Below are 26302 nucleotides of genomic sequence, written 5' to 3'. Positions count from 1 at the left end.
AAGGGAGAAAAGGGCAGTGCAAGGGTTTGGGATGAGAAGAGAAAGAAACATCTTATTTTCTTGACCTCTCAAAAGCCATGTCCCAGAACATATTTTGTCAGATGTCATCTCAAAGCCTTGGCATGAGCTTGCCAGAACCTGGCTACCCAATCTGTGGTCCAGGGACGAGCAGCATCAGCATTACTGGAGACACTGTTGGAAATGCAGATTCTACGACCCCTCCGCCGACCTGCAGAATTCAAATCTACAGCCCCACAAGATGCCCAGGTGATTCCTATGCTCACTAAAGTTTGAGAAGCACAGCCTGGAGTTAGTGAAGGCCCCTGGAGCTGGGCTTTGTTTCACTGGGATTATCTTCCAGTTTATAGATGAGAATGCTTTCTCTGAACAGCTACATCTGAGGGTTGTTGAGCCTATCAGGATCTGCTCTCACCCTCGATAACTGACTCACTTCTAAAACTCCTCGAACTCCAGTGTGGAAATTGAGTAGCCCTGTCCCCCTTGGGAGAAAAGGTACTGTATGTGAAGTTCCCTATCTCAGTCTCAGTAAAGTGTCAGGCAATGAAAAAGCATAAGATGAAAAACTCGAGTCTAGGCCAGGCGTGGTGGCTCACACCTGTAATCCCAGCACTTTGGGAGGCTGAAGAGGGTGGATCACCTGAGGTCAGGAATTCAAGACCAGCCTGGCCAACACGGCAAAACCCCCTCTCTACTAAAAATACAAAAATTAGCTGGGTGTGGTGGCATGTGCTTGTAATCCCAGCTACTAGGGAGGCTGAGGCAGGAGAATCACTTGAATCCAGGAGGCAGACGATGCAGTGAGCAGAGCGCCACTACACTCCAGCCTGGGTGGCAACAGCAAGACTCCATCTCAAAAACAAGAAAGAAAGAAAAAAAAAAAAAAAGAAAAACTCGAGTATGAACCCTAGCTACATCCCTCGTCAGCTTACAGTCTTTGAAAGGTCACACCGTGTCTCTGAGTGCTCAACTTCTCCATCTTTCACGGAGCTCGCTGAGACACAACTTGGCTTGGTTTTGGCAGACTTGGGGAGCAGTAGATGCTTATACCATGGTCTGGACACTGCCCTCTATTCATCATCAAGACAAGAAAGCTAAAACAGTGTGTGATGAGGCATAAATCCTATGCCACACATGAGGGTGCCCTGCAGAGAACAGCTCCAACAGGGTGAGTCAGAAACCGCAGGCAGCCAGGGGTGCGTCTGTGACTGCCACTCAACAAACATCAATGAGCCGGGCGGCGGCGCTCTGTCTTACATACAAATGTATTCCGGCACTTTGTGGAGTTCTCGGCCCCAATGCTATTATGAAATATTTATAGAGCACTTTGTATTTCCAAACATTTCACAATAAATCATTAATAAATCCCTGCATTCCTTGAAATGTCACTGCATGTTCACACCGCCTGGGAAGACTGAGCTATAGAGCACAGAGGGGAGGGGCCACGAGGCCCTGCACCCAGCCTGGAAAGCTCTATGTGCCTAGCTTTCGACCTCACAGCCTGCTGGTTCCTGTAAGTGGTGTGGTCCAGCACTCTCTAGGTCCTAAGCTTTGCCCCTTCTGCCTCCCGATGGGAACTAGGCTCTCCAGAGGCGAGTCAGAGGTGGAGAAAAAGGATTTTTTTTTCTCCAGAGAGGGGGCATCTAGCACACTCCACAAGAACCCAGTTAGGTGACGTGGACAGCTTTTCCCAACTTTATCTTTTCATAACCTGTAACAGCCCTAGAGATTTTTAAACAATAGTGAGTCAAAGCACTCACTTCTCTTTCCAAAGGCAGCCTCACCACCATCCCACCACTCCCCAATCAAATAAACAAATTTCTTCCCACATAAAGCCAGCAAATCTTTCTAAAGAAGCACCATAAATTACTGAGTTATTCCAAACCATTGGCTCTTCCCAGCACCCGTTTTAGGGGCAAACTCTTGCTCTTTCTCCTACATCTCAGCTCACACTCCAGACTTTATCTGGGAAGGGCTCCCTGACTCTCAGGGAGGGATGGCTCTTCATCCTTTAGCCCACAGATAATGGTGGTGTTTGAACATCATCAGTTGAGTGAATGAATGAAACTGACTTACTGCTTTCTCAATCCAGCACAGTGTCCTTTGTCCTCCCGTTCCCCCATCCCAGTCTCTTCTCAATCCAACAACCAGAGTGTAAACAGTCTAAACTCTAGATCACATCATGTCCCCCCTCCCTCAAACCCTCCACTGGATTCCCATCTCACCCAGCAGGAATCCAAAGTCTTGCCAGGACTGTATGGAACTCACCTCCTCCTGCTCTGAGCTCCTCTCCTCCCCGCACCACTTGCTCACTTTCCCTGGTCCTTAAACACATTCCTTAGGCACGCTCTAGCATCAATGTCTTTGTATCTGCCATTCTTCCTGCTTGGAGTTTCCCTCCCTCTCCACAGACATGCTGTCATCTCCTTCAGGTTCAACTGTCACAAGAGGGCTTCCCTAATCACCCCCTTTAAAATAGCACCTTCTCATGCTCTATACCCCTTACCCTGCTTTTTCTTCACTGCATATATCCCTCCTGTGGCATTGTACACTGACCTGTTTGTTTCTGTCTCTCACTCCATATGTGCCCCAAGAGAGCAGAGAAGTTAGTGTGTTCACTGCTAAGTCCCCAACACCTAGCAATGCCAGGCAGCTGGTCGGTGCTGGGTGGACATCTGAGATGCTGCCTCCCTGTCCTCCCGTCCCATCACCCAGATGTGAAACTCATGTCAGCTTTCATTCATCTTATTCCTCAAGTCCTCATTTCCTCCCAATTTCCAGGTTCTGCTAGTGCATATTTTCTTTCTTGGAAGGGTCTCCTTTCTATTCCAGTTCCTACTGGAGTTTTTCACGAAGCAGGCAACAACACAGGCTTTGGAATCCAACAATTCTGGGTTCAAATCCCAGTTCTGTCAATTAACTCACTGGGTGACTGGAAAAGTTGCCTAACTTTTCTGAGCCTTGGTGCCATCTGCAAAATGGACACAATGAGACCTACTCAGGTTTGTCATGTGGAGTATACAGGGAAATGGGCGACACTGCCTAAACCAAGGCAGCTCCTCAGAAGACATTCACTCCCTTTTTCTTTTCCTTTCAAGGGTTGTGCTTTGGTCAAAATTATCAACTTTCCACACACTGACCGGACAAACAAGGGCATTTACTGATCTTCTCCCATTTGTCTCACAGAAATAGCAAGTTAGACAACGAGTAACTTGTGATCAAAGGGACTTGGAGGTGTTCTATTGAAAGAAGCAGATGGTCCTTGCTTGTCCTGGACCAGGAGCAAGCAGGGCACAAGAAGCAGCTGCCAAGAAAAATGTATATTGTTCACTTGGAGAGTCTCCAGCACATCAGCAATGGGGACATCACCTGCTTCCAAGTTTTTTTTTTAATGCCAGAAAAAAAAAAAAAAAAAAACAGGGCCAGTGATGTAAGTGAAAACAGCTGTAACCAAACCCTGAGTTTAGAGGCATCCTCCTGCGTTACAGCCTCTGCTTTGCTTTCTCTAAGGCCAGAAATGAACAAGGGACAGAGGGCTGGGAGGGGATCTGCAGAGCAAGGCAAGGCATGTCAATGTCAGCTAACAGGGCCCTAGAGAAATAGCTACGGACTTGCAAAACAGTTTATCCTTCTCATACTCCCCCTGGAAAAACCCTAGTTGGTCCAGCTTCTCTACCTAGTAAAAAAGGTCACAAGCCTTCATAACCAGGGTAACAAATGGCAAGCTGAAAGAAGGCTTCTCCTCTGGAAAGGGAACCCAAAAGTCAAACCTCGTCAGTCAGAAACACGTGAGCAGAAATCAAAGAAAGAAAATAGAACAGGATAGGAAGAAATACACTAAGGGGTCAATAGTGTTTAATCTCAGCATTTTTGGTATTTTCCAAGTGTTCTGCATTTTCCACAATGAACAGGCAATACTTTCACTGTTAGAAAACAGAAAGTTCATTTTGATATTTGAAAAAATGATGCAAGCACCAAAAAATGGGTAGGTTAGATACAAGCACCAAGAAAGGAAAAATGAATTAGAGAAGCAGCTAAAAATAAGGGTGGACCAAGTCTGAGACATTTTCCCCACAAATTATTATTTTCCAATATCCTAAAAGTTTAAGTCTGTATTGTTTGTGACCACTGCCCCCTGGCTCAGCTTCTTATGCAGGGGGACACCAGACAGTTCCTCGCTTCCAAGTCTAATTTGAAACAAGGCTGGAAGTCAGAAAAGTGGAGTGTGCACTGACTGTGAGTCAGAGCTAACTGCTTTTACAAGTGCCTACAGGCCCTCTGATCCTAGGACAGAGATTACAGATTACTCTGATATATTTGTCAACATGTGGACCTAAAAGGCAAACTCAACTTAACGTTCATTAAGAGATCATATTCCCACAGTTGAACCTCAGAAGCCAGATGCCTACAAGGGAAAGGGCTGAAATAGGGGCACCATGTTATTCCTGTTAGTTAGCAAGCATGTGTGTTGGTAAAATGATTGGCCTTGCTACTGAAGAAGCAATATGAAGAAGTTGCTGGTCAGACAAAAGCAGTGCATGGGCGGTGACAGAGATAATTCTCCTCTTTACAAATGTATGATTACCTAGGGGCAAAGAGAAAAAAGGGAGAAGGTTCTAACCTAGATATCCAGCTGTTAGCCACTAACTAGCTCTGAGACATCTATGCGTTTTGGTTGCTTCATTTCTAAAATAAGGAAATCAAAACATTATTTTCTACATCACTTATACTTTGAAAATTGGTATTACATCCCATGTGATATTCAAATCCAAAGGACCTCTTGCCAAACTCAGGAAATGAAAAAAATGTTACAGCGAACGGTCCGCTTTCTGGTACTGGAAAGACGCAACTTACCTCCTGGGCCAGAGTCCCAAGACTATGCAGCAATGTTTTTGTGGCTTCAGCCAGCTCCTTGCTCGGGAGGGGAGATGAAGAGTTTAGTCCTCTCTGTAATGAGAAAGAAAACTGTTTTTGAGTTCAAATGTAAACCTGAAATCTCTATTGGAAATAAACAAGTGAATTAAAACTGTTCACAATCTTGAGTTTAACAAACAAGTAACCAACTCCTAACCAAAACTAAAGACACTACAGTTATTTCTAACTGTAAGTTTGCATTGTGTTTATTTTCAAACTCATTGTTTGATTAATGGTTTTAAACGAAGCAGGAATATTGTACTTAAAATTAGTTAATATGTAATAGATAAAAAGGATCTCATGTGGGCTGGGGGGATGTGTCCAATACAACTCTGACCGCAAATTCCCAAATCTGTCTGAGTCCACAAGATGAGTAATACGGGAATGGCTTTGAGAAACAAGTTAATGATGGCTCACAAGAAAGGAAGGAACTATAAAGTTTAAAGCTGTCAAAAATAGGGAAAGATGGAATTGTCACTCTGTTCAAGTCAGCACTGTTTCTAACACTGGAAATTTAACGTAAAACACTTAGTTTTACACCGAGTTTTAGTCAAATCTTTGTATGTACCAATTCATATATTTAATTGCTGTTATATGTCACCTAACTGCATAGCAGATACAGGACAATAATTCATTAGAACAGGGAAAAGATAAACTAGGGCAGAAAGCATAAGCTAAAGAAAAAAAAGAACAATAATTTACAGACTATGAAGTCAGAATTGCTATAGCTGAGGAGCCTCAAGTTGGGTTCTGAGCGTTCAGGCTTCCAAAGAGAAAAAGATGAGTCAGTTTCATCATTCTTATTTGTCAAGTAGGAAAAAAGTATCCAGGGAAAATCCACCTTTCTAGATGTTTCTATGAGCATTGTTTTATTCAATATCATATCAGACATCTCTGAAGTTTAGAGAAGGTTGGGCTATCTTGACATTTGTAGTATCAGAGACTGCTGTGAAATTATAATGTAGACTACACAAGAAAATGTCTAGAAGTGGTTGGGACTCACTATCTCTTGAGAAACAGCAGCCTGGGATGTTTTCTTTTAAAGAGAACTCCAAATGCAGAAGGGATTGAGTATCATTCTGATCAAGCATAATCCTGAATGTGCATTTCTGAGAAAACCTGCCTAAAGGTTCTATGAAAGAACTTGTCCAGCTGATTCATCTCTTCTGGAACGGGTTCTTCACCAGAGTCCCAGTATTCCCACATTCACAGTCCTCAAAGGGACCCACGTGGTCTCCCTAAAATGCCAGACTCATGTAGACCTCTGTGACACACAGAGGTGTTCATGATTGTTCCTTCCATAGAAAGTAATTCATGAGCAAAAAACAGGTGAGGTGTTTTGTTTCTACTTTCTCTCTTTGGGTTCACTTTATAACTAAAGGTTAACACACTAGAAGCCGAACCTACGGAGAACTTGCCTGAAAAACTATTACAAACACAAACTGAGAGATCTTAATTGAAAGCTATAGGAGGTAAAGTGTTTTTGTGTTTAACATTAGGCCTACAAGATGACAGATGTTCAAGATTGTGTAGCAAAAACAAAACAAACCCAGGACAAAACAAGAAATGCCCGACTGACGTAATGTAAATTTAAGTAAAAACAAAATGTGGTAGTTAATCCACTTCTTTTATAAAGACTGAATGGAGATAAGATTCTTAGGATTCTTGTCACTCACTCTCCCCTGCCACCCTGTGCCCCAATTCTCCAGTCATGGGAACCTGGGGTAGCTATAGAACCCTGGGCAAATGACTCAAATTCCCCATCCTTCCATTTTCTCAACTATACAGCAAAGTTTAAAATGCTGTGCACATATCACAGAGTTTTTATGAGCACTAAAACTAGAGGATATGTACAAAGCCCCTCGCACAGTGCCTGGCGCATGGTAAGTGCTCACAATTGTCAACAATGTCATCCCCTGCCTTTTTCTTCCCTTGCATGAAAGTTTACTGCCAAAACTGGAGGGCTTTTGTCTGCAAACAGGGTTTTCAAGTTCTTAAAAAGACAAAAATCCTTTCTCTGTTTCTCGGCAAGGTCTTGAACTTTTTCTTCTATTGAAATGTCCTTCCTCTGCTAGGCAGAGACTACAACTACCATCACACAGCACATCAGCCACACTCCAATGTGCTGTCTCTAATAGTATAATTACTCCTCACCGCAAGGTGAAGACATCCTCATCCTAATTCCTGAAGGCTTGGGATAAAATGTCTTTCTCCCCTTCTAACCCTTTTCTTTTACTGAGCATTTGCCAAACTGCAAAATAAAAGATAATACTAAGTGGATGAAATATACATGATATGCATAATAGGTTGTGTATAGATATACTATATGTATTCATGTATGTATTTATGTATAGGCTTATATGTATAGACATATATACACACATATATCTTACACATAATAACTGACCTCAAAGTTGACATTTAAGTTGAAAAACCTGAAGGAAAACCCATTCCCTATGGTAGATATGTGTATGCTTATATGTGCACACACACAGACATACACATTTTTATCTTAATGTATATTCATTATGCACCTTCTCTTTAAAGCAGGTGATATTTTTACAGCAGTGGTATAGCTTCCCTTGTAATTAAATTTAATTATCCAAAAGAAGTGACTTTATTTTAAAAATATATTAACTAAAAATGGTACCAGCTGCACTTGACTATGACCAAAATCATGGCAGAGTTGTGAATGACTGGGATTCACTAACACCATGAGGTTTGGGGAGCTACTGTATCAGAATCACCTGTGGTGCTTGTTAAATATGCAGATTCAGGCTGGGTATGGTGGCTCACGCCTTTAATCCCAGCACTTTGGGAAGCCAAAGTGGGTGGATCACCTGAGGTCAGGAGTTCAAGACCAGCCTGGCCAACATGGCGAAACCCCCTCTCTACTAGAAGTATAAAAATTAGCTGGGCGTGGTGGCATGCGCTTGTAATCCCAGCTACTAGGCAGGTTGAGGCAGGAAAACTGCTTGAACCTGGGAGGTGGAGGTTGCAGTGAGCCAAGATGGCGCCAATATACTCCAGCCTGGGCATCAGAGTGAGACTCGGTCTCAGGAAAAAAAAAAAAAAAAATGCAGATTCTCAGCCACCTGAGACCTACTGGATGAGAAGTTTAAGAGTGTGATCCAGGAATCCTCAGGAGATCCTTTTGAGCGCTGAGGTTTGAGAACCAGCACCACGTTCACAAAGTCTCCCTTCCCAGTATACTTTGCGCCAATGTGCTTGGTGGTACATTCTGTGTCTGGTCCACATACTATAATCTGCTTCAGACTCTGAAGTAGTGAAGAGGCCACTCAGTTCACCTGGCCCTGAGTAGGATCCAAGATGGTGCCAAACACATGGGGTGCCAGGTTTATCACACCAATTAGATACAGTAGTCACCAAGTGCAGATGTTTCTAAAAACCCCAAACCCAACATTCACCCATTGCCACCATTACCAGTCATCTGTCTCCTGAAGGGTACAAATCAGTGAATGGGTCTGTTGTTTTTACAACATGTCTTCTCCATCTGAATAAATTTAAATCTTCAAGGGCAACAGTTTTTCCAACATCTTTAGGATTTTTAGTTTACATTTCTTAACTCTGGAGCAAGTTTATTCTTCTTGTCTTAAAAGCCCCACACTTCAGCAAAACTCCAGGCACACAGCAGGGCCTACAGCCTGACTGTTTAACCCAGGAATGTAGTTGACCATGGATGTAAACATAGGTCCCTGTTAAATTTGCTGTGGGCATCAGACCTTTACATTAGCAGACACCGATTCAATGCCATATCTTATGATATGACCTCCTTATCAGTAGTCTGTATGTTGGGTTTGATTGCTTGTTTGACTTGACTGTTTTTGGTTTTGGTCTCTAACAGAAACGTTGGCTCAACCCATCCATAAGTAATAAGGTGGAACAGTCAATGCCATTGTTAGAATCCTTTTTAAATTAGTTCTTTATTTGAGATTAAGTGCTCAGTATTCACTAATAATATTGGCAATCTGTAGTCAATACAAATTTCCATTTTCAAAAGAATATTGGTTAGAGTTACACAATCAGGCATGGATTGACATCACAGGGTTCACAAAATACACACAATTCAAATTTAGCATCAAGTTGAAAGCTTGGATTACCCAGATATTTTGCTCATGACTTAATTTTACTTTTCTGTGCAACAAAACATACCATAACCTGAAAAAATAAGCCAAAGACTAGAAGCATGAATTTTTAAAAGTTTAGTATAAAAATAGAATATTACGGCAAAAATTAACCAGATTCCACATGTATCAACACTGATAAATCTCAAGAACATAATTCCGAATGAAGTGGCAGGCCACTATGCACACTTACACAATGTGAACACATTTAGGCCAGTACCAAATAGTGTTATTCATAGAATGTAAGTATACATGATATAGAGGATTAAAACATCCAACTGAAAGACAGGAGTTATCTTTGAAGAAAGAGCTAGGGAAACAGAGGTGGCATCAGCTGTACCTGTAATGTTTTATTTCTTAAATAGAACCTGGAGTCAGCATGGCAAAATGATGGATGATGGTACAGGAGTGTTTTTGTTTGTTTGTTTTGAGATGGAGTCTCACTCTGTCACCCAGGCTAGAGTGCAGTGGTGTGATCTCAGTTCACTGCAACCTCCCCCTCCCAGATTCAAGCAATTCTCCTGCCTCAGTCTCTCAAGTAGCTGGGATTACAGGTGCATGCACCATGCCTGGCTAATTTTTGTATTTTTGGTAGAGGCAGTGTTTCACCATGTTGGCCAGGCTGGTCTCCAACTCCTGACCTCAAGTGATCTGCCTGCCTCGGCCTCCCAAAGTGCTGGGACTGCAAGCATGAGCCACCACGCCTGGCCAGAAGTGTTCTTTATGTTATTCTCTGTACCTTTTTTCATGTTGAAACTATTTCATAATTTTCTTTTTAATTCAATGAAAAGATAAAAGAGGAAGGATAGTTCAGCAGGAAGAAAGGAAGGGTAAAGAATCTATGTTGGCCTGAGCACATATCAGATCTAACAGACAGATAACTTCCTTGAATAAAATTAACCCCAGCAAAGAATTCATGCCTTGAAACTAGACCACAAAATACAGCCTGAGAATCATGTGTCTGCACCTACTATTAACTGTGGTCTCCTGCTCATGCTTACTTGCCAAATCCTATTTCCAAAGAGCTTCAGTAAGCAATTCACAGCTTGGAATTCCTACTATTATTTTTCTAACCAAAAACATTCTCTTGGCTATGGACTCGTACAGGTCTCCACTGCACCCAGGAGGCAAATGACTTTCTTATACGAAGTAAAGGAAATGGGAAAATGAAGGAAAATAAAACCTTTAGTGAGGGACTATATTTTCTGAGTTAAGCTAACAGGAGTTCATGTATGACTCAATATTTTCAGATCATAACTCATTACAGTTAGATCCTAACTGTAATGTCATTACAGGAAGAATGCACAAATGCTTATTGTTATTATTTGAAAGCTCCCACCCACTTCCGCAAAATGTGTTAGTCACAACATACAACGTTTCCTAAAAGCATGACGTTCGGCGACTCTGGCCCCAGAAAGACAAAGGCTGTTTGTGCCCCATTCTTTCTAGGTCTAAGAGATGGCTTCATTATATTCTTTCCATCCTCATTAGCTTATGAGTTAAGTCGAGAAGGACTGAAAAATTGTTTAAAAGCTATAAGCTGGCAAAGTCAATTTGGCTTTAATCTTTGAGATGGTGTCTTATTTCAACTCAGTATGTAGCACAGTTCTGGGCACTTAACAATTAGATACCCAGTAAGTGTTTCTAGAAGAAAAATGAAAAAGAAGGGAGAAGTGCATGAGTCATGGAGTAATGTGAGTTACTCCAAAAGATGGAGTAATGTGAGTTCTGCTCCAAAGGCCATTAACATTCACAGAAATGCTCTGTTTCGTATTCACCTCATCAAGTCACTCAGCCTGTGGAGCCTTTAATGGCTCCCCTTGCTCTGAGAATGAGGCCTATATCCTCACATGGCTTGTGAAGAAAGACCTGCCTCAGCCGATCTTTGCCCACCTCCGCAGCATCATATTTCATCATTCCTTCTCTCATCAAACTCCCCACAGCTATATCTGCTCCATGCTGAACTATCTCGATTAGGTACAGTTCCCCTAAATGCCACCATCTCTTCCCTCTCCTCTCTGGACCAATGCATATACTATGTCCTCTACCAGGAACATTCTACTCCCTGTTCTTTACTTGGCTGACATCCATTCTTTAGGTCCCCATTTAGAGGATGCTTCTTTTCTGACTGGAAAGACCGCAGCAGGAGGCCCCATCAAGGCCTATATCGCACCCAGCCGAGGGTCTCCTGCTCCATACAGCAGCTGCTCCTTTCCTGGTCTGTCCCACCCATTCCCCAACCAGGACAGAAAAAGAGAGGACTGGACCTTGCACATGACTGCCTCCCTGGCCTAGAGCATGGCACTGATTAGGGCTCAATAAACGTTTGCTAAGTGAATGAATGTGTTTGTTAATCCATTATCACTGCACAAAATGAACACTGGAAGATAATATTACTAATGCATTAGGAGGCACAGCCAAATAGAAGTAGAAAACACATCTGTGCAATTAAAATGCAACTGAAAATATTTTCAATTTATAAAAATCTCATGTACATTCCAATTTTTCAGGAATTCTCTGACAAAATGAGAAGTGGGTATACATCCATTGGAATAATATTTTCAACACAATACACAATTTTGTTTTCCTCCTGGGAACGCATGTTACAATGTGTTCACTGAAACATTTCAAATGTCCTTTAAATGTCTTCATAAAGTAGACACAAATCTCTACTTCACTTTGCCCACATGCAAAATCCAACTCAGGCTGGGATTAGTATGTTTAAGTTCAAACTGAAAACAAGTAAACCACAAATCAAAGACTGTCACCACCCAGAAGTCATCGCTATCTCCTTCTGGTGATTTCTATGACAGTAAAGATTTCCTCTGGGAAACATTTTAATATTTTTTATTGAAATAGGAAATCATAAAACTACTTTTCTAAGGAACATTCTAATCTTTTAATAAATAATTCAACAAGCTAAATATTAACTTTTAAATTAGATGTGTTTAAGGCATCCAAACACTTCATTTTTTGCTGTTTCTAAACATAAATACATCTACTACCACATAATTCAGAGGAAAAAATTAAACCTGTATCTTAGATATGGCAACAATTTTCAATGAAGAAATAGTATAACTGCGGTGAAAATGTCTGTATAAATGGAGTTGAGCAGTCATATTAACACATTGCTATATCTACCAGCTAGCGCTCTTCTTTTCCCATAAGAATTAGGTGAACACAGAGTCTGAAGAGTAAATCTACACAGTGTGTCATTCCACCAATGACCAACCAATGAGGATTGCGGCTGCTTGCTGGGAGAAAGTAAGTAAACAGGTGGGCAGTAAAATCACACAAAGCCAAACAAAATCTGATACTTTCCGACAATGTCTGGGTTCCAGACAGGAGAACACGAAGAGCAGGTGTTCTCTCCTGCAAAAACCCACACAGACGCTTTAAGGACTGCATGTAACAAGTTGAAGTATCTAGCCCTAGAAAGCCATGAGGCTGAAGGTAGCAACGAGCCCCATCTGTATTCTGGGTCCTTGTCTAACAGTCAAGAGGAAGCTAAATAAAGACCCCTCAAGACAAGGATGACTTTGTTCACTCCTTATCCATCTGCTTCTTCGATCTATACACAGCCCAGCTGTGACATTACTTGTCTTCTGGGAGCCTCAGGGCACCCTCACTTTACCACCTTCTCTCATGAACCAAGATCCACCTTGGTGGAAATGTGCTGGGCACACTGGAAAACACGTGGACAGTTTCTGTGGAACCACTGGTTCCATGAAAACAATTTCCTTTTTTCCCCCACGTTACTGAGATGGAGATAAGTCTGCATGCCCGGACTTCCAACCTTAAGGAGCACACACCATTTTCACATCACTGAGGCAATGGTGAGTCAAGGATAGAGCCCAAATCTAGCTCATTCAACCCAACATTCCTCCCACTACAGCCCACAGTGTCCACGTTGGCAAAGACTGCCTTGAGGGAGCTGGTCGAGAGGTCATCAGTGAAACTGGAACGAGAGGACAGTTCTCACTCTGCAGACCCAGGACCTACGAAGAATTCCTCGAATTCCCAGACTCAGCCTTCAGCCTGGTTCTCAGTGTCCACTAGAATGAAAGCTCCAAGTGCATCACATCTGCCTTGTTCGTGGTTGAACTTCAGTGCCTAGAACACGGCTGGTATAAAGCCGACATACAATAAACATTTGATGGATTTTTTCGATGAATGTCTCATACCTTGTTCAGAGATGTTCTGCTCCCAAAGTCACCTCTGTGTGGTTTGTACCTTAAAAACTCTAATAGGTAACGCTTATTATGCTTTACAGTCACTTTCTGAATATGGGCAAGAGAAAGTGGACAGCTGCAGAGGGGTCAATAAAAGCCAAAGGCACTGAGGGAACACTTCAAATACATGCTAAACTATTCCTTCCAGGCAAGAAAGCTGTAGCAGGCTGAATATCCCCCGCAAAGATGTCCACACCCGAATTCTGGAGTCTGTGAATATGCACATTTCATGGCAAATGTACTGTGTAGATGTAATTAAAGTTATGAACCTCAAAATAAGGAGATTATCCCGGATTATGTGAATGGGGCCAAACTGAACACCTGAGCCCTTAAAAGTAAAGAACTTTCTATGACTGGAGACAGTTCAGATGAGACAGGAGGCGTCAGAGATTTAAAGTGTGAGAGACATTCAACCCACTTGTGGGAGAGGGGTCACACGAAAAGCGTAAGAAGGAATGACGGCAACCTTTAGGAGCAAAAACCAGTCCCTGCTGACAGCCAGCAAGGAAATGGACTTCAGTCCTACAACTGCAGGGGACTGAATTCAGCTGATATCCTGGATAAGCTCCAAAGCAGATTCATCTTCAGAGCCCCCCTAAAAAACACAGCCCCACAAACACCTTGATATCAGCCCTGTGAGACTCTAAGAAGTAGACCTAGGTACGCTCTGCTGTACCCAGACTTCTGGCCTTGTGAAATAATAAATTTATGTGGTTATAAAATGCTAAGTATTTGGTGACTTGTTACAGTAGCAATAAAAAAAAAAATTAAAAATACAATCAGTGAGGACCCTGACAACAGAAGTAAATCAACCTCTCTGGCCAAAATTTGCTAGTCCACTACTATGGCTCCTTCCTGCAGTCCAAAACAGATTGGAGGTTTCTGTGGGACAGAAGAGTGGCCCTGTCCTCACTCTGGGAAAGGTACATGCTGCTTTAGGAAGGACCCAAGGGAAAGTTAGGAAAAGTTCACCTGCCCAGCACACCCTATAGCCAAATACACCTTGTTGAGCAGCAAGACAATAGAAGCTCCTGCCAGGTGGCCCTGAGCTCCTCCTAGAAGTTGTTAACTCAACAGTACAAATGCAATGAGCACTCCGTAACAAGTCTCCCTCATGACTAAGCGCATTTATCCCACAGATAATATTTCATACATCCACCTACCTTTGTTCTCATCAAAAGGGTATCTTTTGAGTTGAGTCCAGCTCCCAGAAAATACCTGACACATAATAAGAACTCAACAAATATTGCTCAATGCATGAGTAAGATTTTTAAGTAAAAAGCAGAGAACACCTAATGGAAACTGCTCTTAACCCCAGGGAACTTTAAAAACACAACAGCATTCTGAGATCCAGTATTAATCTTCACACAAGGTACAGACTAGGGCATAAATAAGAATCTTTGGGTGAAAGGCCTTGATGATATCTGAGCCAGAATGCAGTTTTTCATGGAAATATTCGCCAGGACCACTTTGCTTGGTATGATCTAACACTAATCTACAGAAGAAAACTTCCATCTCTTTTGAGACAGTCTCACTCTGTCACCCAGGCTGGAATGCAGTGGAGTGATCTCAGCTCACTGCAATCTCCACCTCCTGGGTTCAAGTGATTTTTGTGCCTCAGCCTCTGGAGTAGCTGGGATTACAGGTGTGTGCCACCATGCCTGCCCGACAAATTTTTGTATTTTTAGTAGAGAGGGGGTTTCACCATGTTGACCAGGCTGGTCTTGAACTCCCAGCCTCAAGTGATCCACCCATCTCAGCCCCTGCAACGTGCTGGGATTACAACAGACGTGAGCCACTGTGCCTGGCTGAAAACTTCTATCTTGAAGCAACTGTTTTCAAGGACATAATTTCTATTACTCACGTCAATTAAATTATCAACTTCTATTTATTGAGCACCTATTGTGTGCCAGGCCCCACGCCAGGCTCTTCATATGTATAACCAATAATCACAACAAAGCGTCAAATATATTAAGTGAATGTAGAAGAAGAGATAACTGAGGCTTACGGGGACTAAATAACTGATCCGACGTCAATGCTAGTAAAATATTCAAATGCGATACTCAAACCCAGATCCAGCAGACCCTCCCACACTGCCACACTTTCCCCATGTTGCCAAAACACTGCTTTCCAGAGCACCCAGATTCTGAAAGAGGCCCAGGAGAAAGTCACAATACCCTTGGCTGGAAACAGGGAAACACACACAGACACACACAAAAGAAGTAGATATGTTTCAAAATATGTCTCTTATGAAATTCCACTTTTGGTTCAGAAGCACATATTGAAGGAAGAGTTTCTCTCCCTGTCATGTTGGGCCTTGCATCTGCTTGCTGCTACTGCTGCTGTTCTTGGCGCAGTTAACTGCCCATGTGCAAGTTACCACATGTCACATCCATCTACCGTCACACATGTTGAAATTACAACCAAACAGCAATAGAAAAAGGCTGCTTAATATAAATCAAGTATCAGTCCCTGCATTCCAATTAAGGCCATGCTTAATTCAGTAAGTATGAGTCACATTTCAAAATGTTTGGAAGTCATTTCATACCAAAGGCTTCCTCAAAAATCATCTCTACACAAAACAATCCTGATAACTCATTCTATTCTAACTCAAGAGCCCCATTTTGAAGAGAGGTCTCTTGGTAACAGCAGAGGGGTAGAAGCAGAACCTGAGATGCTCCACAAACCCAAGCGATGTGCAGAAATCACCTGGTAGCAGCCACCTTAATCAACACTTGATCATAAACCAATGGATCCACAAGGCACAACCACAACACAGCAAGATGGGACGCAGTGTGGCTGATGGTTCTGAAGGTGCATTACCCTGCACTCTGTCATGCTGCTAATCCTCCCAGAGAGCTACTGTCAGGTTGAAACGTGAGCTGTTAACTGTCAGATGATGAGGGTTAAACAGTCATTCTACTATGAGTGTAATTCAGGCATTACGGGAGTGGAGGGATTTTACTGGGTTGTGTACACAATAGGTGTTTAAAGAGTAAACACAAATGAAAGGGAATGAATGGGCACAGCACCAGAACAAATTATGACGTCTTCTAACAACACCCATCTTTTCCAAAATTTCCATCATTCCAACTGAAAGGGTGAGCATTCCGGTCGTGTAGTGAAGCAGCCCAAAACAGTCCAAGAAAATGGTTTCGTAATGAATTTTTTTACCATTCATAATAACCTTTGACCCTCTATGACTCGCAGCACAAAAAAGACCAACAGGCTGCAAACGTCTGCACAAGTCAGCTTCCCTAACTTTTTAGGCCAGTTCCTTAGGATTGCAAAGATCCCCATAGAGAAATATACCTTAATTTAAATTATAACATGGGACCGGGCACAGTGACTCATGCCTTTAATCCCAACACTTTGGGAGGCCGAGGTGGGCAAATCACTTGAGCTCAGGAGTTCGAGACCAGCTGGGCAATGTAGTGAAACCCTATCTCTACTAAAAATGCAAAAAATAGCTGGCGTGGTGGCAGGCGCCTGTAGTCCCAGCTACTCAAAGGCTGAGGCATGAGAATCACTTGAGCCTGAGGCGGAGGTTGCAGTGAGTCGAGATGGCACCACTGCACTCCAGCCTGGGCAACAGAGTGAGATGGATCTTAGCTCACTGCAACCTCCACCTCCCAGGCTCAAGCAATTCTCCTGCCTCAGCCTCCCGAGTAGCTGGAATTACAGGTACCCGCCATCATGCCGGGCTATTTTTTGTATTTTTGTAGAGACAGGGTTTCACCATGTTGGCCAGGCTGGTCTCGAACTCCTGACCTCACGTGATCTGCCCGCCTTAGACTCTGAAAGTACTGGGATTACAGGCATGAGCCACTACGCCTGGCCAATACAAAAACTTTTTGATTGTCAATCAAGGGTATGAATCCCGAGGTATGTTTCCAAGGTCACATTCTAGGGTATGATCTGGCAACAGGGTCCAGAAACTGAATATTCTTAATTCCCTGGGAAGACCAACTCTCTATAAAGAATTCGTGCTATACACAATCCAAGAGTATTACAATTTCATTTTATTATAATAAGGAACATCTCTTTCCAGAGACATTCTTCCTCCAGGAATCTTCCTCTGGTTTTAAGAGAATCTAGCTGGTGAGTGGAAAATCAGAATCCCGGATATTAAATTATGATGTTTGGGGTAAGGAGAGGAATTTCACCAGAGTTCTCAGAACACCTAGAGACATATTTGTTCTGGAACTATACAAAACACTCTGATCGCCAAACTGCTCAGGCTCACCCGCATTTTTTGGTTAAGAATGAATGGGTATTCTCACAGAGTGCTTCTCTGAACTATTGCTTCCTAGGCTGAAAAAACTTTGTTGGATTTTTTCCTTGCAATTTTATTACTAATTAAGCTAATTAGTGTGGTCTCATCTAATTCCAGGGCCTTCCAACTGTTGACAGCCCCACCATGTCATCTTTATGATGGGTTTTTAAACATAAATAGATATCCATCTTCCCATCAATGGTTTCAAGACTTTATTTTTTTAAATATGAAGAACCTGTTTTCAAAAGAACTCTTGCTTAGTATTATAATAGTAAAAACATGAAAATGCAGGTCTTCTCTGATGGAAATAAGCACAAAAAACTTTTGGCTTAAACTCAGCCACACCCAGCTTATTCCTCCCATTCACCCTTTGGGAGATGGCCCAAAAGTCTGAAAGAACACTAAGAACACTTGGAATACCACTGAACTAAATTATATCACAGACTCCCAGCCAGCCATACTTTTCTACAAAACAAAGTCATGTTGTCCAAGGAAAAACCTCACATTCCAAAAGCATTAGTGTTTGAAGTTTCTCCACTGAGCAAGTCTACTCACCAGGATTGGCTTCAGGATGTCCACGTTGGAATGAAGTACTTGCCCTGCTGCAGCCAGTTTCTCCCTTGGTAGGCCACAAAGCTCGGAAACTTCTTGGTCACCAAGTTGAATCACCTCTTCTGATTTTGATCCGTTGCACAGACTGGTCAAATGTAACTGGTAGCCTTGCAAAAATACCTGGAAGCATTTCATGCAAAGAGAGACAAGCACAACAGGATTATGAAGATCGGAAGCTGGGTCCTTGAAGTCTTTGGGAGAACTTCTTATCGATACAGCTTTGAAGATCTTAAAACAGGTACCATTGCAACAATCCAATGCATCAGGTCTCTTTACTGAACCTCAGAATGTGTCAAAGCACAAGGCACAATGACAGGACACTTAAAACCTGCAGGTTGCATTAACTCAATACCTCCCATACTCTTGTCCCTCTTGCAAAGAAAAATCCAGAGTCCAACTCATTTTCTTAAGAGTGGGACACATGATTTGGCAAATAGGAATCCAGAGTCTGAATTCCTGGAACCACTTTTATTAGAGGAACAACATCCTCACTATTTTGCAATTTATGTTGTCTTTAAGTAGTATTGGGCTGAAATATGGGGAGAAAGCATTTATGCTGTTTATCTGTAAGTATAGATACTTAACTAAGACACAGAACTATGTTCTAACAATTTCAGAATTTGGAATTCTCCATTTTACTTGCCCTAGAGCATAGTGCCAGAAAGCCAGGCCTCGTATCATCTCATTGAGAGGCCAATTCTAAGTCATTCTTATATTTTCTTTATACCAAACCCACTAGAGAGCCTCTTCTTGGTCATATTTTACTTAACTGCCTTTCTGGGCCTCAACAATTCTTCTTCATACATGGTCTAATGGACCACAAGCTTTGAAAGAAGAAGAGCCTATTTATCGTGCTCACTTTGCATCTACAGTGCTGAAACATTATAGCCAGTATTTGTTGAATGAATGAACAATGCAGACTCTTTATTATACCATTACTAACTGCCCTGTTAGTTTAAATTGGTGCAGGCTGCTGTGCTTATAAAACCACCTAAGGTAAGCGATGGACCAAAAGCCTCTCAAAACCCATGTAGCTTCTGAAATACAGCAGAGCATTTGGCCTACCATGATTCCCATTAAGTTTTTGCTGACTGCCAGAGACACTCAAGCACACTTCAGTTCTACTTGTTTCTTTAACTGGTCCTTGCCGCTAGGCTGTCAGCCTACAGTTAGCGTCTGTGTTTAAGAATACTGACAACAGGCCAGGTGCAGTGGCTTACGCCTGTAATCCCAGCACTTTGGGAGGCCGAGGCGGACGATCACCTGAGGTCAGGAGTTCAAGACCAGCCTGGCCAACCAACATGGAGAAACCCCGTCTCTACTAAAAATACAAAAATTAGCCAGGTGTGGTGGCGCATGCCTGTAATCCCAGCTACTCAGGAGGCTGAGGCAGGAGAATCACTTGAACCCGGGAGGTGGAGGTTGCAGTGAGCTGAGATCATGCCACGGCACTCCAGCCTGGGCAACAGAGCAAGACTCCAATTCAAAAAAAAAAAAAAAGAATACTAACAACAGAGGGCCTTTGTTGATGTTATCTTCTGCCTCTGCCCAATCATGCTTTGTTCCCTTTCCTTTCCTTACACAAGTACTGATCCCAAGAATTTTTCAATAAATGTCTTGTGTGCTCAAAAAAAAGAATACTGACAACACAGAAACTCCAAGGACCATTCAAGGACCATCTCCATGCTTAGGATGCCCCTTATTTTAAACTAATTAGATGTGACAGATATGAAATTGGAAGAGGGCAATGGAAATTATGCTAAATGCAACTACTTTCAAAAGCCTGATGCCTTTGGCCCCTCTCCTGACCACACAATTGGTAAACATAAGGCATATTTTCCTAGTTTCAGAAGGGCAAGCAGTAAGCACATTTTTCTAATTTTAAAAATTCTAGATCATGTGAAGCAAAAAGGTTATTTGCAAGAATAAACATTTCCACTACTTCTGCTTCTTGTAAAGACAAGCTAGTATGCAGACATGAGACAGGGGAGGAAGCAGTTCCCCTTTCTGCCAGAGAATATGCTCGAAAAGTATCTCTGAAAAATCAATAACCATGCAAGCTGGGTCTGGTGCTACCCATTGCACAAGAGCTGCCTAATAATGATGCCAGAGGAAGTTTTCTATGATTCTAAAGTTAAAATTCAACAAAAACACTAATATTATTTCCTGATTTTATAAAAATTCCTTTTTTTTTTTTTTTTTGAGATGGAGTCTCGCTCTGTCACCCAGGCTGGAGTGCCGCAACAAGATCTTGGCTCACTGCAACCTCTGCCTCCCAGGTTCAAATGACTCTCCTGTACTTCAGCCTCACAAGTAGCTGGGACTATAGGCGCATGCCACCATGCTTAGCTAATTTTTGTATTTTAAGTAGAGACGGGTTTTCCCATGTTGGCCACGGTGGTCTCGAACTCCTGACCTCTAGTGATCTGCCTCCCTTGGCTTCCCAAAGTGCTGGGATTATAGACGTGGGATTATAGACCTTTGAAGTGATCTCGCCCATCCCACCTGAGCTTTGTGACACTAGTCCATTCATTTCTGTCTCCCCAGTGCCGTCTCACAGAGCTAAAATTGGAGAGATTTAAAGCCTTATTCCCACAAGCTGCAGGGACTGATCTATTTAATGCAAAGCAAGCAACGGTTCTCAACTCAGTGCCACTGCATCTGGCCCTGATTTTATAAAATTCTTAAAAGTCGGCCGGGCACGGTGGCTCATGCCTGTAATCCCAGCACTTTGGGAGGCCGAGGTGGGCAGATCACAAGGTCAGGAGATCGAGACCATCCTGGCTAACATGATGAAACCCCGTCTCTACAAAAAAATAGAAAAAATTAGCTGGGCTTGGTGGCGGGCGCCTGTAGTCCCAACTACTCAGGAGGCTGAGGCAGGAGAACGGCATGAACCCGGGAGGCGGAGCTTGCAATAAGCCAAGATCATGCCACTGCATTCCAGCCTGGGTGACAGAGCGAGACTCCATCTCAAAAAAAAAAAAAAAAAAAAAAAAAATTCTTAAAGTCTCCAAATATACCCTTATCTAAAGTCTCCTGTCTTCAATTTTTTAGACAGAGTTCCTCCAGATCAATAATCCTTAACCATGGTTATTGTCTCAGAACTGTGACTATTTTAAGTTTAACTCAACTTAAAATATATCCCTTGTAGGAGGAAGTCATCACAAATGCCAAGTGACAAGCCAGAAATCAATTTTATTTCAACCAGCTGGCCCATGACACCAGGTTGCATATTCCACTCCTGGATGGTCTGGCAATTCCTGCCTGAATAGGGAAGTAAAATTAAGTGAAGTTGAATTCAAACCACCTCCCTCCCCTTCACCACCATTACGAGGACAGGGGCTTATTCATTTCTTTCCAATAGCTGCACAACGTAATTGCCATCAGCCCCACTGAGGAAGCTGGAGGCGTCAGCTTACCTTGTGGAGAATGACATCAGCCCTCAGCATCTTGTCCACAGTAGACTTTGGGAGAGACAGGTTATGATACAGGAACCCAGAGAAGGTTTCATTGTCCACCAGGAAATCCTGAAGCTTCAAGTCTATTGAGAAATAGTGTTTTGTTTTTATTTAGTAAGTAACTCCAAAAAAAAAAAAAAAGAAAAAAGTGGGCACAACGGGACAGTGGAGAAACATATCATAATATTGACGATCAACAGTCGCCTGGCTAAGCACACACAGGAATGAGACAGGGGAGCATTGCCGTATCAAGAGAGGCATGAAAATATTGCTTTCTGGTAACATGTTGAGCCTCACCCAGCATGTGCTCCTCAACTCAAACAGTGTGATGGTGCCATTACACACACACACACACACACACACACAGCCTTTCCTTTTCTTTTTTTTAATTTTGAGATGGAGTCTCGCCCTGTCGCCCAGGTTGGAGTGCAATGGTGCGATCTCGGCTCACTGCAACCCCCACCTCCCGGGTTCAAGAGATTCTCCTGCCTCAGCCTCCCAAGTAGCTGGGATTACAGGTGTGCACCACCATGCCTGGCTAATTTTTTTTTTTTTAATCTTTAGTACAGACGGGGTTTCACCATGTAGGCAGGCTGGTCTTGAACTCGTGACCTTGTGATCCACCTGCCTAGGCCTCCCAAAGTGCTGGGATTACAGGCGTGACCCACCACACCCAGCCTTCCTCGCTTTTCAAGCAAGAAGTCAAAACTTTGAAATGATCTCGCCCATCCCACCTGAGCTTTGTCACACTAGTCCATTCATTCCCGTCTCCCCAGCGCCATCTCACAGAGTTAAAATTGGAGAGATTTAAAGCCTTATTCCCACAAGCTGCAGCGACTGATCTCCTACTTAATGCAAAGCAAGCAACGGTTCTCAAACTTAAGTATGCATCAGAATCACCTGGAGGGCTTGTTAAAATGCAAACTGCTGGGCCCCACCCCCAGAGTTTCCAATACAGCAGGCCTGGGATGTGACAGGAGAATCACTTACAGGTGATGCTGATGCTGCTGACCTGGAGACCATGTTTTGGCAAACACTGGCAGAGTGCATTATGCATATCAAAATGCCTTCACAGACATGGTCTCATTTTAATTCCAAACATAAAATATGTGATACAAAGCTCTAAAACCCAGGTCTGCCGGGCTTTAGGAAAACACATAAACATATATTTAAACCATCAGCCCTATTGAATGATTTGATTGCTAAAGGATTTCATACAGAATCTCTCTAAATAATAGGACCTCTTGGTACATTTAGAAAAGGCTTCAATCCAGTGCAGCAAAACAGAAAAAGCACCACTAAGAATCCAGAATTGTAGTCCCTAGAGTTGGAGGCTGTGTCTGGTGGCGTCACTGTGTACTTCATGTCATCTTTTTGAACCTCAGTTTCTTGATCTCCAAAATGAGAGGTTTCTGACCAGATGCTTGGTAGGAGCCCTATGACTCTGAAACAGTATAGTTTTCCCTGACTCATTTGACTGTCTACCTCTCCTCCTTCCAACCCACTCTCCTAACAGCCTAACTTCTTTGTAATAACGATGAAACCAGCTCATCAGGACCACACGAACTGAGTCCACAGGCCCAGGCACTAAGCAACCTCTAGAGGGCAAACTTTGCAAACTGAAATCATTTACTGGAAGAGAAACAGGTTTCATCTGAAAATGGGGCTACAGTGTGAGGCTTAATGAGGACAGGAGTTAATCCTCGGAGCTAAGAGGGTCACACGCAGAGATAAAGTAGCAGGAGGGCCTGACAGCCCAGCCAGTCTCTCATCAATGCTGCATGACCCAGGTGTATTCTGCTATAGGCAAACTTCAGTAATATTGAGTTATATAGACAGGACACATTGAGCAAGATTCACATCGCTAGAGAAATGATTCACTGCTACCCCTCTATGGCTAGCTCCTAGTCATCCCTCATGACAGCCAGTAGCTGTTCCTAGACCCAGTTAGTGTCCCTCAGAATCAGTGCTCCTGCAAACTGCTACGTACCTGATGCTTCCCATCACATATGACTGTACACTGTTACTTACCATCGGGTTCTCTACTACAGCTGTCAAACCTCAGAGCACCTGAGCTTCATTTAGGGAGCATGCTAAAATGCAGTTTCTTGGGCCCAATCCCCAGAAATTCTGAAATAGTGGGTCTAGAATGCAGAGACCACGAATCTACATTTTGAATAAGTATCCCTTGCACTTTTAATGTTCAGGGAGGGAGGTGTGGAACCACAGTTTAAGGAACATTGTTTTACTTGCATGCTGCCTCCACCAGACTGTGCCTACAGGATAGGGAATAAGTGTTCTCAGTACCACCAGTGCCCAGATCAGACCTGGCACAGAATTACTGCCCAGTGAAGGGTAGCTGAATACTAAATACTGGGAGATGGGATTAGGGCTGACAAGGTTCCAAAAGTATCTGAGCACCATCACAGGAGATTTCCTTTTAGCTGATCAGGTCCAGGAAGAGCCCAGGGATGTCAGGACCATCCCCAGGCCACACCCCAGGAGTGAACAGGATGGCTAACCACTAGAACTGCCTTCCCAGGAACAGCAAGCGACATCCGGGGTCACTTTCTGTTCTTGGGAGAACTAGGAAGGAAGGTGTAAGCTGGTGGCTTCAGCTGAGGACTGGTGTGAAAAGGTAGACACTGATCACTGTACAACCGTGGACAAAGCACCACCCTGGGAATCAGAAACCTGGGTTCTATATCCATTTATTTGTCGGGTCATTTCATGTAGTTGTGCCTCCACTGCCTTACCTATAAAATGAAGGGTCAAAAAAGGCCTCTGTGAAACCTCAACAGAAACAGAATACAGGTATTAGCTAACGCTCACTGACTAGGTGGGCCATAGAGTCCTCCTGAGCAGAGCCAGAGCAATACATCATATTACACCAGGGAACTTCGAAACAGCTCCCTCCTTCCTAAGCAGGGTGGCAGAAGTGTGGGAGGGTGACCCAGGCCACCCTTGCAATGGGCCTAGGTCATCCTGCAACACTCTCCAGACCAGTGAGTGTGCTCAGCATGTTTATAAGACTATTCTGTTCCGAAGATGAGAACATCTGGATGTGATCAAGCTCCAACCTCCTATCAGTGAATTCCCCGATAAGACATAAGAACCCAGAGGCTGATTAAACAGTCAACAACCCTTGGCTGTGCACGTGCGTGGTATGGTAGGTTCGCTGGGTGGGGAAGCAGCAGGGAGGGCCAAAGATCCTCAGCTACAAAGAACTTGCAGCCTGATCACGTGGAAATCCACCCGTGTAGGCTTCGAGTCACGCACTAGCACCAACCTGTGTGAAAACAGGAAGGCAACATGGTGTAGTATACTGGTTCTCAAACATGACTGCCTGTTAGACTCAGCTGGGGGCTTCACAAAAATCCCAAAGCCCAGGCCACACCATGGAGCAACTAATGAGAACTGCTAGGGTAAGACCCAGGCATCAGAATTTAATAAAACTTGACTGGGCACGGTGGCTCACACCTGTAATCCCAGCACTTGGGGAGGCCCGAGGTGGGCGGATCACTTGAGGTCAGGAGTTCGAGATCAGCCTGGTGAAACCCCGTCTCTATTAAACATGTCAAAATTAGCTGAGTGTGGTGGTGGGTACCTGTAATCCCAGCTACTTGGGAGGCTGAGGCAGGAGAATCACTTGAACCTGGGAGGCGGAGGTTGCACTGAGCAGAGATTGCACCATTGCACTCCAGCCTGGGTGACAGAGCGAGACTCTGTCTCCAAAAAAGAATTTAATAAAACTTATCAGGTGATTCCAATCAAGTCTGAGAAACAATGATGTGGAGGAAACATCAGGGTTTGGGACCAGAAAAACCTCAATTTGATGCCGTACTCCACTGTGAAATAGCTGTGTGATTGTGAGGAAGTGACTTTACCTCCCTGAGCACAAATTCTCTTACCAATTAAGTGAAGGTAATAGTATCCACATTTCAAAGATATGAAGACCAGAGATATTCATCATGGTAGGTGCTCAATATATGGTAATAATTTGTGATTACCAAAAAGATTCTTTCATTCAACTCTACCACTGTACGACACTGCCATTTATAGAAAAGATGGAACACAGTCCCTGCCTTTGAGGAACTTTCAAGGCTGAAAGGGGAGATAAAGAGGCAAATCAATTCAAGAAGGCAGAAGGAAGGATAAGAAAGCCAAAAGGAGACAGTAAATGGAAGCGCTGGCCCAAGATGAGGTTTATCTGTAAGTGCTTTATGGGGAGCAACCAGACTGGAGCCAAGTTCTGGAAAAGGACAGAGTCAAAAATCACTGGGAGCTGTGGCTGGACAGGAAGGGGCAAGACCTCTCATGATGACAATGACCAGGGCATTTTGTGGTCATAATGCTATGCACATAGTAGATTCTCAACAAATGAATAAACAAGCAGATAATCAGAGGGGAGATTTCTCAAAACCTCAGATTTGGGTGGTAGGAAGGGGAGAAAAAAGGAGGGGGTGAGGACAGAGTACAGTGGCTTTGTACCTGCTGGTCTCAGTCTTCTCCACTATGTTGCTGGCAGGAAAATGGGTGAAAAGCCAAGAATATCTAGAAAGTCAGATGTCTGAAACGTACCTTCTCCTCTGACCTCATCCTCATGACATGGTCCATGAGTCACCTCCTCCAGGAAGCCTGCCC

The 26302-nt window shown here is 43.3% G+C and overlaps 1 protein-coding gene across 2 annotated transcripts in view; it reads right to left on the bottom strand.

The window, feature by feature from the left end:
- ABCA1 (ATP binding cassette subfamily A member 1) overlaps positions 1–26302 on the bottom strand; it is a 147416-nt gene that overhangs the window by 59856 nt on the left and 61258 nt on the right. For both annotated transcript variants that reach the window (XM_015117158.3, XM_015117157.3), the window contains exons 6-8: positions 21620–21741; positions 18141–18317; positions 4873–4965 (exon numbers count right to left, since the gene is read on the bottom strand). In XM_015117158.3, the coding sequence (XP_014972644.2) occupies positions 4873–4965; positions 18141–18317; positions 21620–21741 (392 nt within the window). The remainder of the gene's footprint in view (positions 1–4872; positions 4966–18140; positions 18318–21619; positions 21742–26302) is intronic.

This window comes from Macaca mulatta, chromosome 15, assembly GCF_049350105.2.
Source record: "Macaca mulatta isolate MMU2019108-1 chromosome 15, T2T-MMU8v2.0, whole genome shotgun sequence".
Classification (NCBI taxonomy): Eukaryota; Metazoa; Chordata; class Mammalia; order Primates; family Cercopithecidae; genus Macaca; species Macaca mulatta.
Note: the sequence above shows the minus strand (reverse complement) of the source record. Positions and strands in the feature narration are given on the sequence as shown.